This window comes from Coenobita brevimanus, chromosome 101 (genome assembly GCF_032717465.1).
Source record: "Coenobita brevimanus isolate Jiangsu-jjx chromosome 101, ASM3271746v2, whole genome shotgun sequence".
Lineage (NCBI taxonomy): Eukaryota > Metazoa > Arthropoda > Malacostraca > Decapoda > Coenobitidae > Coenobita > Coenobita brevimanus.
This window is the reverse complement of record NC_137054.1, coordinates 67,557,301-67,575,873: the sequence shown is the minus strand read 5'-3', so window position 1 is coordinate 67,575,873 and position 18,573 is coordinate 67,557,301. Positions and strand designations below refer to the sequence as shown.

General features: G+C 45.2%; 1 protein-coding gene across 1 annotated transcript in view; it reads right to left on the bottom strand.

Moving 5' to 3' along the window:
- Nucleotides 1-392: 392 nt before the first annotated feature.
- Nucleotides 393-18,573, bottom strand: part of LOC145415071 (uncharacterized) — a 304,891-nt gene continuing 286,710 nt past the window's right edge. Inside the window, exons 3-6 of the mRNA XM_080284485.1 lie at nt 5,702-6,034; nt 4,799-5,011; nt 1,373-1,615; nt 393-1,081 (exon numbers count right to left, since the gene is read on the bottom strand). Of these exons, the coding sequence (XP_080140611.1) occupies nt 393-1,081; nt 1,373-1,615; nt 4,799-5,011; nt 5,702-6,034 (1,478 nt within the window). The remainder of the gene's footprint in view (nt 1,082-1,372; nt 1,616-4,798; nt 5,012-5,701; nt 6,035-18,573) is intronic.

The following is an 18,573-nucleotide window of genomic DNA, read 5'->3' as shown; positions in this document are numbered from 1 at the left end:
GTACCTCTAACTCCTAATGAAACAGTGACTATAGGGGTATTTTTTTGTTCTGAATTGTAATATACTGAGTAGTACTGATGATTGTTCTGAAAATATCGTCTTGATGCTTAGGTGGGTCATGGACTGTACTGCATCTTCATGTATACAACATGTCGGTGATTCATTTACCCTCCGGATCATTCCTAACCACGTTTGATCAAGGTTTTTCTCTGAATCATGTCCTTCATTTTCAAGGCGGGCCTTGAACACACTCCACAACAGTTTCAGTTTCAGTTCGTGTGTTTGGAGAGAGCCTAGCAACGTACGTACTGAGCCTTAGCTTGGGTAGTGACACATCAGGTGCTGACACTCATTATGTACTTGATATAAGGAACGACAGCGTTGCCAGAGACTCATAGTGGTGGTGTCTGGGTCTCTGAGTACATGTGTCTGATGTCCGCCAGTGCACTCAGCAGGGTACCCCCCACTGACCCCCGGTACTCCTCGCCTGAGTATTCCACACCACCCTCGCCCCGGTATACTTGCTCACCGTGATATTCCTGCCGCTCCGCCCGGTAGTGGTATCGCGGGTACTCGTTGTGGTACCCATCCTCGCTGTACTCCACTCTCTCACTCCGGTATTCCTCTCGCGAGTACATCTGGCCGTCCTGGCGATAGTGGGCGAGTGGGTCATGGCGGTACTGGTCATCCCGGTATGGCGCATCCGGTAGGTCCCGGTACTGGTCGAAACGGTAGTCTGGTCTCGGGTAGCACTGGGTTTGGTGGGGTATCGTGGTCCATGGCGCCACCACTGCCCCTGTCTGCTGCTGTCTGCCACCGCCACACTCAGGCCCACTCAGGTACCGATCAAATTCAGTGCGGTCCACATCCAGGTCCACGTCAGGTCCCACCGGTGCCACAGCTGGGTAATGGCCCTGGTGCGGCTCCCCGTGGCCTGGGTATTGCACTGGGGACGGGGTGGCCATGGATGAATAAGCGGAGTGTGGCCCTGGGGAGTACCCGTAGCTGACCATGGGCAAAGGATAGCCACCCACGGGAGAGTCCGAGGAGTATGCACACGGCTGGGGTACTGTTGTCTCCACTGTAAGCAGGAAAATTACATGTCAGTTAATTATTACAATGATCAAGCATGGTGTAGAGATCTATCTATCTATCTATCTATCTATAGCCCGACGCCCTAATCCCGCAAAGGGTGGCCGCAGACAAAACGCCTCCAAGTCACTCTGTCACCCACCATTTGACTACCCTCCCCCCAACTCACCCCCCCGGTGTAGAGATGCTTTATTATTATTATAGGAAAATTACCAAGTTAGGGTTCCCATTGCCACCTGACAGACAAAAACCCAAGTTCCTGAAGGTCATTGCCACTGACCTTTGACGACGTGATGCTGGAGGTTGATGGTGGGTGGGACAGGAGTGGTGGTGTACTCCCTTCCCGGCGCCCTGCCACCGTCGGTCTCTGGGTGTTCCTCCGCTGGGCAACAGGGCGCCTTCTCGCGAGGATTCGTGGCGGAAGTAGGGTGGGAATTCGTCGCTGCCTCGCCATCCCCTGAGGGCGGAGGGGCGGGTTGTTGCTGGAAGGTGCCGTCCGGGGCGTCATCACCCTCACTGCCGCCTACAGAGATGGCATTTTGTTAGGAAGTGGTCAGTGAGAGAGGTGACACTATCCACAGACTTTTTCTCTATTCCTTGTAACTCTGCCAACGACTGTAAGTAATTATATGAGCGAAGAAATGGCTTTCAAATTTGCCGCCTCATTGCTGGAAGGAGTAACTGCACTGGGCGGGTACAGTGTGGTTGTACGAAGCTAAATTTTTTACACACACACACACACACACACACACACACACACACACACACACACACACACACACACACACACACATTATAGATAGACTGATGAATGTTTATAGACAGACAGATAGTTAGATAGATAGATAGACAGATAGATAGGATACATAGATTAGATTCGAGGTGTAGGTTAATATATTTCACATTCGACGCCTCTTCCCGTCCACCTTCCGGGTTGGCCATGACTGTGTAATGTCAAGAATGATAAATAGTCACTAACGAAAAGAAAATGCGTTCCCAGAGTTGGCTACGCTTTGCTCTATTTGCCAAAGTAAGAAAAAAATGCAACAATTCATGACAGACTAAGGTGAAAGGCAGACCTGGAAAAGAGTAGAAGTTATTAGTACCATTTGTAATAGCCTACAGGTAACAGTGTTGTGTTATTCCACCTGTGTAGTGTTTTTTCCGTTTGTGTGCGCGGTATTCCTCAGCTTTTGAACTTCTCTCATTCCTCTTTACATCATGTCCCCTGTACAAACAGATCAGTGTTGTTACTTCATAATTTCTGTAACTATAGCTGGATTAGTAAAGGGGAACAGTTCTGAAGGTGAATGTAAATAAGAGTAAATTAATGACTGTCGAGTGAAAAGGTGGCTCAGATGAAATGTGCGTGAGTTGATTCAAGATTTTAAGCGTTGTACGTTGGTGCAGTGATGGAAAAGAAACAAGTGCACGAAAGTACAAAGTCAAATGGCTGAAGCGCCCAGGTTAGATTGAATGGAGGTTTGAGTGATGAGTTATCCGTGAACGTTGGTGTGCATCAGGGGTCAGTTTAAACCCCTTATTATTTATCATGATGCTTGAAGGTCTCTCACGTGACTACAGACCTGGACTCCCATGAGAGGTGTTTTATGCCGATGACGTGGTGTTGGTCGCAGAGAATGTGAGCGTAGCGGAGGAATGATTTAGGAAATGGAGAGATGGAATCGGGTACATGGGTTTGAGAGCAAACGTGGATCAAGCAAAGGTGATATCTAGGGCAGGTGGTGGTACTGTCATAACAGAAGGAGTACCGTATAACTATGCGCAGTCTGCCACAAGCGTGTAGGAATTAACTCTATTTTGTGCAGCGTCTGTAGTAAGTGGGTGCATAAAATGTGTATTAATATTAGAAGTAGGCTGCAAAATCATGCAGATACCGCGTGTACAGTATTTAAAGGAGAAAATACAGAAGAGAGACTAGAAAAATTAAATTCTGCTGGAGATTCTCTTGAGTGTGTGGAGGACTATTACTCTGGGGACGTGATACGTGCTGGAGGTGGGGCTGGAACTAGTTCGGTAGCAAATGCAAGGACTGGTTGGAAGAAATTTAGGGAGTTGTTGCCTCTCCTCACATTAAGCGCGTTCTCCCTGTGCCAAAGGGTTCTTGTATGCACCAAATGTTAGGAACATAATGCTGTACGGTAGTGAGACTTGGGCAGTAAATGAGGAAGATATTCTTAGGCTCAAACGTACAGAGTTGAGAATGATCAGATAAATGTGTAGTGCATCCTAGAATGACAGGCCTGTGAGGGTTAGGATTGAGAATGAAAAGTTGAGAGGAAGGATGTGATTTTGATGTACTAGTGATGTGATGAGAAGGGGTAGATTGAGATGGTTTAGACATGTGGAGAGAAAAGAGGATGACAGCTAGGTGCAGAAGGTGAGAGGTTGAGTTGCTAGAGGCAGACCGGTAAAAACTTGGGACGAGATCGTGCGGGGTGACTTCAGGGATAAGGTACTTATTAGGAAGGCTGTTAGAGACTGAGCAACATGGAGAGCCGTCATTAGGTGGCCAGGGCCGACACATGCATGCATATTGGAGCCTTTGTAAACGAAGCGAAGTAGAGCAGTCTTTGGTATGAAGGCTTTAATACGAAACAGGGGTCTGAGTACAGAGGTTGGAAGAGAATTGCATGAAACTGAGTGTACATAGTAACTTAAGGTAAGCTGCTGGTGTGGCAAGATTTTGACAATTCAAGGGTGAGAGCAGTGGAAATAGGACTGTTAAAGACTGCATGTGAGTTAAGCAGGCCGCGTAGGTCAGTGGTGTAGCCAGTGGAATGACCAGGGTGGCACTGGCCTCTCATGAAGTATGCCTGGCCAATCCAGGTGCAGTCCAATTTCCGAGGGGAATATCCCCCTGACCCCCAAACATTTTTCCGTAGACCAACACATGATTAGGTTTAACCACCTCGTACTAATATTCCTGGCTATGCCCCCGCCATTCAATAGGAATTCAAGAGGCACGTGAATGATATAAAGAAGTCTGTTGACGAAAAAGTAGCAGAGAGTGTGTTTAGATGCTGTGGACAAGTATCAGTAGGGAGATGATAAGACACAAATGAATCTGTGAGCAGGAGAAGGAAAGGCTGAGATACAGGAAAGAGGAAGATGTTGTGGATGGTAAACAAAGTTTGTCAGACGGCAAATGAAATGACAATGGACGGAAATGGATGGATAAAGCACTTATGGATATGCAGATGACCTTGAAAGACAATAGAGTGGCCTGTACCTGTGACTGATGCGAGAGTGATTTAATCTGATGAAGCGAAATTTTGTGTAGATAGTTGCATGTATGAAGAAGCCGAGAATTTCGAGGGCTTAGGTAATAAGCTAAGGATGTGTAGAACTTTTTTTCCGGTCCTTTTCCTATTTCTAGTTACTCATCGTCCAGTTATTAGTGCAGAACATGGTTTGGATAATAATGGTGACAAATATGATGAATAGCATTGGTAGTGATGCTAATTCACTTTACTTTTACCAAGACTCTGAAGTAGAGAGGTTCATAACTAAGTTTCACTCGATGTCCTTGATTTTTACCTGTCTTTTCACTCTTAAAAATAACATAGGGACCAAGATTTCTAAGCGAGCGGGTGCGTGTCGTAAGTCTGGGGAAATGTTCGTAAAGTGCATTCCCTGTCACTGTGTTAACCACGAAAATCACACTTGCAAGCTGAGGACTCACCCTCGTCGGGGGATGATGCTGGGTTGTATGAGGACACGATGGTGCTGAAGGAATGGAACACGTTGGGGAAGGAAGAGGCTCGTTCGAACATGGAGATGAGGCGGGACACGGGCGTCGTGGTCTCCTCCAGGCCAGCCCCAGGAGACACTTCAGGCGGCGTGGGTAGCGGTCCGCCTCCACCTGCGCTGCCACTCCCGGATAGAGACGAGGACCCTGTGAAAGCAAGAGCAGAAAAGTAACAAACGTGGCGTCATGAAGGGAATGTGAGAAACCTGTCATTTCATCGAGTATATCCGTGGTAACATGAAAGGAAGTTAGCAGAATATTACTGACCCAACAAAAGTATGGTATTGTTATAAAGTTAGCCACAGCACGGCAACGTCGTTTTTGGTCTTTCATATATATAAATTTAATCTTGTACAGCAACGCCACTTCTATTTTCCCCCTCAAATTTGCTACGAGGTATTTTATTAGCTTATGTGGCTGTCTAAACACTTCTTCCCTAGTTATTCATTTTGTGTACCAAAGCTTGTGAATCCCTTGTTTGTTATTTTTGTCTCTGTATTTCTTATATATGCGTACTTTCCTCATATAACACGTAAGAACATATTAACGTGTCTTACGATGAACTGAAATGGTAAGGAAGGTGTGTCAGAGAGCCTCCTAAGCCTACAAGTATACGATCCCTTGGCTGGCGTTCTCATCGGTTAAGGAAGCTGCCTGACACCTCTTCCTTAGCGATTTATTTTTGGATATACCTGGTTGATATCCTTTCGTGCATTATTTATGCAGAGTATGGCGCTATAGGAAGGATTTATGTAACACAGAAGAGGACAGTAAGGTGTAATAAACAAACTAAATCGCTTAGGAAGAGGTTTGAGGGAATCCTGGGCCTTACGTTACCTGTATGTGGCCGGTGGTGGAGTCTGCGAGGGTCAGGGTCTGGGGAACTGCTGGGGGAGGTCTCTGGGGTGTTTAGGGACGAGGCCACGCTGACGGCGGGGGTGGCTGGGGTCCCTATACCGCCTTGGCCCCCAGCTTTGGTCACCTGAGGGCCCGCCTGGCTGAGGGGCGGCGTGGGCTGGGTGCCGCTGGGTTTTTTAGGCTGCTGCTGCTTACGGCGTCGTGGCCTGTACTTGTAGTTTGGGTGCTCCGCCATGTGCCGCAGCCGAAGTCGCTCTGCTTCCTCAACGTACGGCCGGCGGTCCAGTGGAGTGAACGAACGCCATTTTTTACCTGGTGGGGAAGAAGTTATTAGGCTCATTATTTAGGTATCAGAAATATCATCATTATTATCATCATCATCATCATCATCATCATCATCATCATCATTATTTTCATCATGTTGCTGGGTGATGCAAAGGAAGGCTCTCAGCTTTTTCGGCCCTTGAATCTGAAGAGAAAGGAAACTGTAGGGATCAAGTCCTTCTGCTTTTCCTTTTTATGTGTCTGACTGACGATAGATTAGACTGAGGCCCAGCGGTCCTCCCAAGCACCAAGAGCTAGGCCACACAGCATCACATATCGCCATTTGTGCACTAATAACGAACCGTCCTTTAGAAACTATGTGGGTCTAGCAGAACAGCGGTGTGGTATTCGAATCTTCAATCTGTTCCTGACTTCATCTTCGGGACGGATTGCGCAAACTTACAATCAGCAGTCCACTCTCTGCCACCCGATCACCATCTACATGTCCAGGGCTGTTTACAAAAGTGGGGAGCGTTACACAGTGGTAATACATGTCTAGTACAAGGATATTAGGCTGTACATAGGACCTTTGTAGCCATACCCTTACTCTCGTTCGTTGAAGTGGCTCCTCACCGTCCCTTATTTATCAGGCTAAGTCCGTAAAGGTACGATGATAATAATAATTTTACAGTGTTGGTATGAAAGAAATAGTAAATGATAAGCTGTAGTTTGTAATATTTATCGCAGAAGAAGCAGTGCGTGAAATACTAAGGTCCTGATAACACGGTCAGTTTGCCACCACCTGTATCGCGGTTCCAAACTAGTCATTCCAAACCATTTTTCATTCTTCCCATAATATTGTTCGTAGTTTTTCTTATTTCGGCAGGTCTCTCGGTCCTCGTTAAAGAATTAGGATAACAAGGGTGGAAATAAAAGACGAGATAAGTGGGAAAAAAAAATCACCATCATTCCATACTCATGCAGCCCAGTGTTCCATGTCCTGTGCGATATGGAATTCTTGAGGTTGGAAATACGAATGTCGGTCTGTCGCAGGTCGCCTCTAAATCTTCACTGGGGAATTTTCAAGTGGGCGTGAAGTGTGTGTGTGTGTGTGTGTGTGTGTGTGTGTGTGTGTGTGTGTGTGTGTGTGTGTGTGTGTGTGTGTGTGTGTGTGTGTGTGTGTGTGTGTGTGTGTGCGCGCCAGCTCTCCTTCACCCGTCAGCACCACGCCACACCTAGCACCCTGGTGTGTGCAGATCCATCACACCACCTGGCCATATAATTCCATACTCCAAGCCAGTGTTTAAACGGGTGGATGGCTCACTCAAGGGTGGATGGAATTTTTGATGGGGTGAATGAATTTTGAGGGAGTGAATGAAAGATGAATGAAATGAGTGAATGAATTACGATTGACTGAATTATTTAAACTTGTTGCTCGTGTTTAAAACTGGAATCCTCAAATGGGTTAGTGTAGAGTGAATAGGACGCACAGAGAGACTTATTCACTAATGGCTAATGTCAGGATATGCTAACTCTCATCTTTTAACTCTCAAACTTCAGCTCACGACCGACTTATTTTACCCTGTCTACCGCCATACGATTTCTCTCTACCCAGGGAAATCGCTAAAACGGCCAGTATGTAAAAACTGATTGTGCTGGGTGGATGTCTTTTACTCTGTGTGTTTTTTTTTTCTTGGGAAGGACGTTTAGTAGTGAAGAGGCCACCTAAAGTAATATTTAATCCTACCTGGTTCGAAAAGGCTCAGTCTCATTTATTTTGAAGCAATGGGAGGTAGCAGGAATAATAATAATAATAATAATAATAATAATAATAATAAAAAATAGTAATAAAACCGTATACAAGAGGTTGAGGTCGATTGGGAACTCTATGCTTTTTTCAATACAGGTAGACGATTCTCTGTAACAATGATGATGAGATTTTTCGAGTCTGTTTTTTGAGACACGTAAAAAATTAATTTGTTCCATAATAAGTCCAGAGTCATGGATTAAATATCCTTAAATCCGAGTGTCAAGATGTCAGGAGAAGTTCGCGAATTTTTGAACTCCGTGCCTTTTTGAACTCCGTGTCTTTTTGAACTTCGTGCCTTTTTGAACTCCGTGTCTTTTTGAACTCCGTGTCTTTTTGAACTCCGTGCCTTTTTGAACTCCGTGCCTTTTTGAACTCCGTGCCTTTTTGAACTCCGTGTCTTTTTGAACTCCGTGCCATGCCATCCTCTGTCTGGGAATGATTTATAGAAAACCAATCAGCCCTTTCGCGACCTGTGAGGAAAAAAAAATTTATCATAGGAAATATAATCGAGATGGTGGAAAGTCCATTACCAAGTCGATACATCACTGCATTTCTTCGGCGCTATAATCACGCACGCACACGCACACACACACACACACACACACACACACACACACACACACACACACACACACACACACACACACACACACACACACACACACACACACACACACACACACACACACACCTTTCACCCTCCGTGGCTCCAAGTTCCTAAGCTGATCCTGACTCCTCCATCCTCCTTACGTGGGAGTAGGAGTGAGAGCGGTGGGTGAGAGAGGGAAGGAGAGAGGAGAGAGAGGGATTTTGAGGAAGGGAAGGAGAGAGAGAGAGAGAGGGTTTGAGGGAGGGAAGGAGAGAGAGAGAGATGGATTTTGAGGGAGGGAGGGACTAGGAAAGCTAGGTAGGAAAGGTGAGACTGTGGCAGAGAAGAAACTAAACCTTTCACTCATAATTATATCCTTACCATCTCCGAACGATTATATTCACCTAAAGGGACTGTATTTAACTCCAGGGGTAAGATCTGGCCCTCATTATGCCTTCAAAATTAAGTTCCATCTCTGTATTAAAAAGTATATATGGAGTTAGCAATGATAAGTGGAATATGTCATCTAATTTAAGGTGAGTGTGAAGGGCAGGTGTGATACAAAGTGAAAGAGGAAGAAAAGAAAGAAAAGAAAGTGTGAGAAATCTGAGGTGGTAGGAAATGAAGGGAGGAGGTTAATGGAGGAAACAGAGAGAGAGAGAGAGAGAGAGAGGGGGGGGGAGAGTGAGGGAGAGAGTGTTGACAGGCAGACAGACGGACAGACAGAGGATAGGGCATTAGGGGAAGCGATGTAGTAAAGAAAGAATAAAAGAGGAAAGGAAACGAAGGATAAGATTAATAAAACAAAGAAAATAAGATGAGGAAATAATACTGATACACGAAAATGAACGAGTGTGGGAAGAAGAAGACGGAGATCGTAAAGAAGAGAAATGCCAGAATGAGAGATGAAAATGCAAGTGTAAAAAGAGTGAGAAGAATGAGCGAAGAATTGAGAAAGGAAAATAAGTGAACTGATGAAGAAATGAAAAGGAAGAAAAGGTCTGGGAAGAATGAATAGTTAAGGAGAAGAAGATGGGTAAAGAAGAAGATGGAGAGGTGGAGAAGAAGAAGGAAAGAGAGAGGAAGAATGAGGAAGCTAGGAAATGGAAAAAAAGGGAGGGAGAAAAGGAGAGAGGAGGAGTGGAGGAAGAGGAACGATGATTGACAAGAAATACATGGAAGAGGAAAAACCAAAATGAATAAGTAAATAAAGGAGGTTAAATGAAGTAAAGGGTAGAGTGTTCCTCCTTCACCCCTTTCCCTCCCTCCACCTCCCCTCTCCTCCCTTCCCCCAACATCTTCCTCCCTCCACCTCTCCTCTCTTCCCACACCACTTCCTTCCCCATCCCTTTCCTCATCCCCACTCTTTCTCTCCTCTTCCTTCCTCCATTTATCTTCTCTTTCCTTCTCCTCTCTCATTCCCCCAACTTTTTCTTTCTTTCCTTCTCCCCCTATCTCCTTCCTCCCTCTCTCTCCTTCCTCTCCCTCTCTCTTCTTCTCCCTCTTCCTTCTTCCTCGTTCTTTCTTTCTTTCTCTTTCTTCTCTTTCCAGCACCTTTCTCCTCCCTCCATATCTTCCCTCCTCCCCCTCTTTCCTCCCCCCTTTCACCTTTCCCATGGCCCCTCCCACGTGAGACTCCCAGTGATCCGCCCTTTGCCCTCGCTTACTTTCTCACTCGCTCACTTGCTCATTTCTCTCTCTCTCTCTCTCTCTCTCTCTCTCTCTCTCTCTCTCTCTCTCTCTCTCATGTACTTTCGAGGTAATCTCTCTCTCTTTACAGTCTTTATTAATCCCTTCAGAACCTTAAGATGATGAGGTAAATCCCTAAATCCTGCCTCTTCCCCTACTCCTCTCTAAATCTCTCCCTTCACTCCTCTCTCTACATCATCTCCCTTCCCCCCCACGCATCCCCATTCACGATTTTTCCTTCCCCCTTTCTTCCAGTTTCCCATTTCTATTCCTTCTTGTCCTTCTTCCATTCCTCTCTTTTTAACTCCTTCTGCACTTTCTACTTCCTGTTTATTTTTTTCATTTTGTTTCCACTCCCTTTTTTTTTTCAGCTTTTTATCTGTTTGTCATTACTTCCTTGTTGATTGTTTTCCTTTTCCCTCTTCTCCTCCTCCTTTCTGTGCTGCCTTTCATCTTTTTCCTTGCCTTCTTCCCTGTCCCCTCCTCCTTTTTCCTTCCTTTTTTCCCCTTCTTCGTTTTGCATCCCTTTCTTCCCCTTCTTCGTTTTGCATCCCTTTCTTCCCTTCTTCCCTTTCCCCTCCTTCCTTTTCCTTCCCCTCCTTCCTTTTCCTCCCATTCTTCCCCTTCCCCTCCTTCCTTTTCCTTCCCTTCATTCCCTTCCCCTCTTTCCATTTCCTTCCCTTCTTCCCCTTTCCCATTTTTCCTTTTCTTTGTTTGATTAGCACCAGGTCGAGAGGGAAAATCAAAAGGCGTCGATATATTCAGAAAAAGGGGAGAGGGGAAAGGAACTTGTGAGTAGGGAAGGGAGGATAGAACAGAAAGCAGGGGTATGAAAGAAAGAAAGAGACTGGGGGTTTAAGAAGGAAAATAACTAGTGAGTAAAGAGGGAGAGGAATGATAGATACTGTGCGGGCGTTGGTAAGGGGGAATAAGAGGAGGAAGGGGAAGGAGAAAGAAAGAGGCGAGAATAGAAGAAGCAAAGGGAATGAAATGGAGTTAGGATGACGGTCAAAGGCGACAGCAAAGACAGGAGTGTAGTGGGAAGGAGAGGAATAAAAGGTAAGGGAGAATTGAAAGAGGGCTCTTGTACTGACCCTCCATGTCCTCAGGTACTAACTCCTTTCTAGCATTTCTCAGGTGCTAAGATGGACACGTACATAAAACTTGATGACTCCTCTTGCCTGATACAAACATCCCTCAGCTCCCTCCCTATTCCCCAAAAGGAGGAAGGTGGACTGTAAAACGGCAACATCATCCTGCACTCCACGGATTTCACGTTCACATGTGCCTGCAAACGCGAAGATGACGAAGGAGAAGCAGAGGGAAAAGGCGAGGGAGAAGGGGAAGTAGAGGAAGTAGAGGGAAGGGAGAGGGAGAAGAAAGAAGAAGAAAAAGAAAGAAAAAGAAACGAGAAAGAAGAGGAGGAGGAAGAATTATTATCCCAACATCCAAGTCCAAAAATAATACGTTTAAAATTTCGACAAAGAAACGGCCACCGACACAGCCAAACCAGGGCACATACCAACGTCAAGGAAGGCCACGGTGGGAACGGAGACCCAGCATTTGATACCACAGAAGCGCCGACGGGAAGGCAGAGGAAAGGAAAAGAAGCGGCTGAATGATCCTGCCTTCTGTTCCCGGCGACTTTCCTTTCCTCGGTGTGTGTGTGTGCCAGCGCGGAAACATGACCCTAGGTACAGTAACAAGTTCCCAGTGATAATTTGCCGAGATACAGTGTTCCCGCAAAGCCGCAGATCTGTAGTCAGCGAGGAAAGGAAGAGACGGAGCAAGGAGGTGCTGGGGAAGAGAGGAAATTAGGAATGAGGAAAGGAGGGGTGGAGAAGAGGGTGTAGTCAGAACGAGATAGTAGAGACGAAGGGAAGATCTGAAAAAGGAGGACACACGGGGGGAAAAAAGGAAGAGTGGAAGAAGAGGAAGGAGAAACAGAAAAGGAGAGGTGGAAGAAGAAAGGAGATACTTGAAGGAAGAAAGAAAAAGGGAAGAGAGGAACTAGGGAGACAGATTTGGAAAGAAAATAAGAGGGGGGGAAGGGGGGAAAGAGAAATATTAGAGGAAGATTGAGGAAAGGAGAGGACAGGGGGGAAGAAAATTATGGGAGGAAGGAGAGAGAGGGGAGTGAGAAAAATGGAGGAAAAAAAGAGAAGGCGAGAGAAGAAAGAGGAGGAGGGAATGAGGTGGAAGTGGGAGAAAGATGGTGAAAGGAAGGAGAGTAAAGGAGCGAAAGGAAATAGATAAGGAGGCGCAGAGCAAAGGAAGAAGTGGCAATCAGGAAAAAAAAACAGGAGGGGAATTGAGGAAAGAGGAAAAGAAGGAGAAATGGAAAGCTGAAAGGTGAACGCGATCTTGCAGGAGTAAAGAGAAGATCAGGAAGGGGAACAGCGGTGGGAGGGGGAGAAGGAGGGGGAGGATGGGAGAAGTTGAGGGGAGCTTATTACGATCTCTTTCACAACAGGGGAGAGACAGGATGGCTGGCGTGTTCGTGGGGAGTTAAGGCGAAGTATATTGCTCTTAGGGAGAAAGTTCCGAGGCAGTGTGAATTGGGAAGGAAGAGGGGGAGAAGGAAGGGGAGTGAGGAGATAGAAAGAGAGGGAGAAGGTAAAGAAAGGAGTGTGCGAAAGGGGAGAAGGAGGAGGAATGAGGGGGGCATGGAAAGAAGGTGAGAGGGAGAGTAAAGATGGGGAGTGGAAGGAGGGAGAGCAGGAAAAGGAGAGGGAAAAAGGGGAGAAGGAAAAGAAAAGTGTGAGAAGCGGGGAGAAGGAAAAGAAAAAGAGGTGTAGTGGGGAGTGACGTAGTTAGGAAATGGGGAGAAAAGGAGGAGAGAGTAGAAAGGAAAGAGGGAAAGAAAGGGGAAAAAGTAATGTAAATATGGAAACATTGAGGAAAGGGAAGATGTTTAAAAAGAGGGAGAAAGAAGAGGAATTGAGAAGGGAAAATGAAGATGGAATGGGTGAGAATGTGGAAAATAAGTAAAACATAGACTGCGATAAAAACCATAAAAGGAGGCAAAAAATTAACTGGTACGAGAATATCATCGTTTATATAAATTATCGACGGAGGAAACAAACAAAAAAGAATGTGTAGGGAATAAGCCTCGAGAACAGGATTAATCTCTCTCTCTCCCTTTTTTATGCCAGATTATGAGCGGCGATCGAAAAGCATACAGGGATAATCTACATCATATTATTATACCTTTGAGGGCGTAAATATAACCAGAACCTTGTATGATGGTTAATACTAAAATACGTGAATGAAGAGGAAATGGGTAAACTGCATCTCACTAAGTATAACGCAGTCTGGAACGGGGTCGGAAAGGTCACACTTCTTCATTTCCATCATGCGTTTCGGTATTGTCATAAACTGGAGCTTTCCTTTCCCCCTCAGCTCTCTGGTTTAATAATATACTCCTTTGCCACATCTTTTTATTGAGTTGCAGATTGAGAGAGAAGACGTAGAGCTGTGAGGAGAAATAATAGGGTACAAAATGGACGTTTGGCTGAAGGGTATAGAAAGAGTGACGTGTGGGATTTGATAGAAATGATAAAGCAGTGCGGAAGCAATTATCGATTACATGAATATTTAATTATTATCAAACTCTTCAATACCGTGACGTCTTTCTCTGTTTGATTTATGCTACGTGAAGTTGATTTCGTCCAACACAGGGGAAACTTTCCAAATCTGCAGTGGATGGATACAACCTTATTTAAGCCCCTTATTACGAGGCCTTCTGAACAAAATCGTCTGGAGGTGGCAAGATTTAGATAATAAAAGGGAAGACATTATCCTGAAGGAATTAATGACTTTCGCCGCAGGTAAAAAGCGAGAGAGAGAGAGAGAGAGAGAGAGAGAGAGAGAGAGAGAGAAATTGTAAAAAAAAAAAATGGAAAGAGAGACAAGCACGAAGGGGTATTCGTACTATCGGAAACAGTGAATGTGACGCGAGAGGCATAAAAGTGACAATGGAAAAATAAAAAGTAACTTGGTAGGGAAGACTGACCCATAGTTAGTGGCTTCCTAACACCTCTTCCTGAGCGACTTATTTCACTGACTGGTATATTGTGTGCTATTTCAGGAAGCTACGTTGATATAAAGTAGGTAATATCAATGCAAGAGAATCATTCGGTGTTCTGTGCAAAGTAAATCGCTAAGGGAAAGGTGTGTGATAGTCGCCCAAGCTGAAGAGGACGCGGCGCTAAAGGAAGCACTGGTAGAGGAAAAGTGAGGCAGTAGGAGAGAGAGAGAGAGAGAGAGAGAGAGAGAGAGAGAGAGAGACCCTCCTCATTACTTGCGATGCTTCACGGTACGTCTACGGCCTTGACATTTTCCAGCTCTCTCTCTCTCACTTCTCTCACTCACTATCTCTCACTGTCTCTCTTCTCAGCTTCCTTACGCATCTCCATGTCTTCTTTACATCGTTCGTTCGCATCTTCACTTCTCTCTCTCTCTCTCTCTCTCTCTCTCTCTCTCTCTCTCTCTCTCTCTTACTCCTCCATTCCTTATTTTTCTCTCTTATTTTATTTTCATTCATTTTCTTCACCCTGTTCTGTATCCTTTCTTTACCTTTTCTATATCTTATTGGGGCAGTTTACCATCTCTCTCTCTCTCTCTCTCTCTCTCTCTCTCTCTCTGTACCTGTATTATTGCGTCTTTACCTGTCTTTCTTTATCACACACTTATCCATTATATCTGGCCTTTAAGTCAGTCTCATCTCAATTATTCATTCCCTTGTAATTTTCCCTGTCCAGTCTTTCACGTCTTTCACTATTTTCTTGTACACTTCACGTCTGTCGTTCACTGTGTGTGTGTGTGTGTGTGTGTGTGTGTGTGTGTGTGTGTGTGTGTGTTTCGTAGTGCGAGGATTGCATCTCTCGTCTTTCTTTTCCATTTTTTTCCCTTTGTGTGTGTGTGTGTGTGTGTGTGTGTGTGTGTGTGTGTGTGTGTGTGTGTGTGTGTGTGTGTGTGTGTGTGTGTGTGTGTGTGTGTGTGTGTGTGTGTGTGTGTTTCTCGTGTATCAGTTATTCTGAAGTCTGCTCACCAGGCTTCTTAGTTCCGTGGGGGTAAATGTCTCTAGGTGAAGCAGACTTTGCGTTAATGTGTTCCAGTTCGATCTGGAGAGGTGGCCAAAGTTAATTCTATTGTATAAACTGTGCCAGGGGCGTAAGATGGTCTCCTACAGCTTAAATGGTCTGGATTGCGGTACCCTAGCCTCAGACCCAACTACGCCCCAGGCCTCAGGAGCACAAGAGGAGTTAATATGCAACGAGTATTATATTGTTTATCTCGACTCTGATCTTCGGGGATTTAGGCAGCGTCCTGATGTCTCTTCGTTACTGGTTTATTTCTGCATACCACAAATTATTATTATTATTATTATTATTATTATTTGTTAATAATGAAAAAATATGAAAGTTCTTAAGAGTAAGGTGTAATATGGAAAACCACTGAGTGAATACACGTGCTAGGCTGCAACTTTGACCCAAAAAATAATCCAGTCCTTAAAGTGCCTCTTATTCTGCTCTATTTCCTGTACCCTTACTTCATGGCAAATTTAGCAGCATAGGTAGGTTAGAGAGAGAGAGAGAGAGAGAGAGAGAGAGAGAGATGGGAGGGGGACAGACTTGTGACTTGTGTATTATCTTTGTGTGTGAGGATGTGGATGAGGGTTAAAGATAAGACGTAATTCGTTTATTAATTTATCTCTAGTTCCAGCCACACTGATAATGATGAGAGGGAAAGTGTTGCGTGTATAGGTGATGAAGGTGATAATGAGAAAGAATGACGGTGATAGGAGTGGTGACGACGGTGATAAATGAGAAAGAATGACGGTGATAGGAGTGGTGATGAAGGTGATGATGAGAAAGAATGACGGTGATAGGAGTGGTGATGAAGGTGATGATGAGAAAGAATGACGGTGATAGGAGTGGTGATGAAGGTGATGATGAGAAAGAATCTATCTATCTATCTATAGCCCGACGCCCTAATCCCGCAAAGGGTGGCCGCAGACAAAACGCCTCCAAGTCACTCTGTCACCCACCATTTGACTCCCCTCCCCCCAACTCACCCCCCCCCTCCCTCATATACCTCTCAACTCCATCCCTCCACCTCATTCTCGGTCTACCCCTCCCTCTCCCTCCCTCCACCTCACCTACATACACCCTCTTAGTCAGTCTTTCATTCTCCATCCTCTCCACATGTCCAAACCACCTCAGTGTATTTCTCCTAATCTTTTCAACCACATCCACATCTACCCCACAACGTTCCTTCACTTCTTCATTCGTCAACCTGTCCCTCCATGTCACTCCACATGCTCCTCTCAAGTAACTCATTTCCACTGCTCTCACTCTTGACTTGTTCCCCTCTTGCAAGGTCCACGCCTCGCTTCCATACGTCAGGGTAGGGATCACAATACCATCATGCAGTGACTTCTTAACTTCCATACTCACCTCCCTATTTCTCATCACTGCTTTCAGTGTGCCAACAACCTTCCTTCCCTGCTGTACCCTTTCACGTACTTCATCCCCCAAAGTTCCATCCTTACTCATCACACTACCCAAGTACTTGAATGCACTCACATTCTCCATATCCTCACCATCCAACCTCACTGCACACTCTGTGACTTCATTCCTCTCAAACACCATAACTTTACTTTTGTTTACATTAACTTTCAGCTTCCTCCTTCTACACACTGTCCCAAATTCATTCACCAAACCTTGCAACTCCCATTCATCTTCACTCAACAATACTGTATCATCAGCAAACAGCAACACCGGAAGCTTCCAAATCTCACCCTCATTCATTAAGGCCACCCCCACATCCACTGCCCTACCTTGTACCTCCTTTACGACCCCATCCATATATATATTAAACAGCCAAGGAGACATTACACACCCCTGTTTCAGTCCCACATTGAGATCAAAGAACTCACTCAGCTCACCATCCACTCGCACCATAGCCCTAGCTCCCTCGTACATACTCTTCACAGCACTCAACAATTTCCCCTCCACTCCATATATTCTTAATACCTTCCACATACCTTTCCTATCTATTCTGTCATAAGCTTTCTCCAAGTCCATGAAGGCAGCGTACACTTTCCTTCCCTTCTCTAGATACTTCTCCACTAAACATCTTAGAACAAATATCTGATCTACACACCCTTTTCCCTTCCTAAATCCCCCTTGTTCTTCTCCAACTAGCTCCTCTGTCATATGCCTAACCCTATCAATGAGTATTCTACCATATATTTTACCAGTCACACTAAGAAGGCAAATACCCCTATGGTTACCACATACTTCTCTCTCCCCTTTTCCTTTGTACAGAGGAACAATTATACCTGATTTCCAGTCCTCTGGAACCCTTCCCTCTTCCCAAGCCAATCTACACAACTTCCATATCCACTCCACAACAATCTCACCCCCCATACCTAAGCATTTCACCACACACTCCATCAATTCCTGGGGCCTTTTCCCAGCTTAATCTTCTTCATCGCTTCCACTACTTCCGACCTACTGATCTCTTCCTCCCTCCTCTCATCTCTTCTTCTCCCAGCCATTCCCCAACCACTTATACTCACACTGCTCTCACTCTCTACATTCAACAAATCCTCAAAGTGCTCCTTCCATCTCCTCAATTTCTCTCTCTTCTCCACCAACAATCTATTATTCCTATCTTTCACTCCCCTACTATTTCCCCTTTCACACTGCCTTACTTTCTTTACCTCCTTCCAAAACAATTTCTTACTCTCCCTCCATTTCACACTCAGATTCCTCCCAAACTCTTCATCCACTTTCTTCTTACTCTCCTTCACCAGTCTCTTAACCTCCCTTCTCCTGCTCACATATACTTCTCTCTTCTCTCTCTCATCTTCTCCCCTACCTCTACTCGCCAACCATTCACCATATGCCTTCTTCTTTTGTTCCACAGCTCGTTTCACCTCATCATTCCACCATGCTGTCCCTTGCACACCCTTGCATCTCCTCCTCACTCCACAAACCGCCTCACACGCTGTGCTTATCTCTTCCGTGAATATCTTACATACGTCTTCCACCCCTTCCATCTGCTCTAGCTCATACCTTCCCAATCTTTCTTCCACTATGCTCTTATACTCTGTCCTCTTCTCACGGTGATATTGACAGAGCTGACAGTGATAGTGTAGTGATGACGGTGATAGTAAGACCGTGATAATGACGACGGTGATAGTGAAAGTGATAACTGTGACCGTGAGAGCAAGGGCGATGATGATAGTGGTGATTGAAGGAAGCTGCTGATTATAGTGAGAGTTAGAGTGATAATAATAGTGTTACTACTTACGGTGACTGTGAGAATGATGATACAGCAGAATTAAGTCTTAGTAATCATAGACTTAATAAAAATCCTTTGTGTTAATAGCGACATTCTTAACATTATGGTCTTTTGATATGGTGTGCGTTAAATTGGATACGATAGGAGTGTGATGACAGCGAACATTATGAAGGTGCCTGTGTG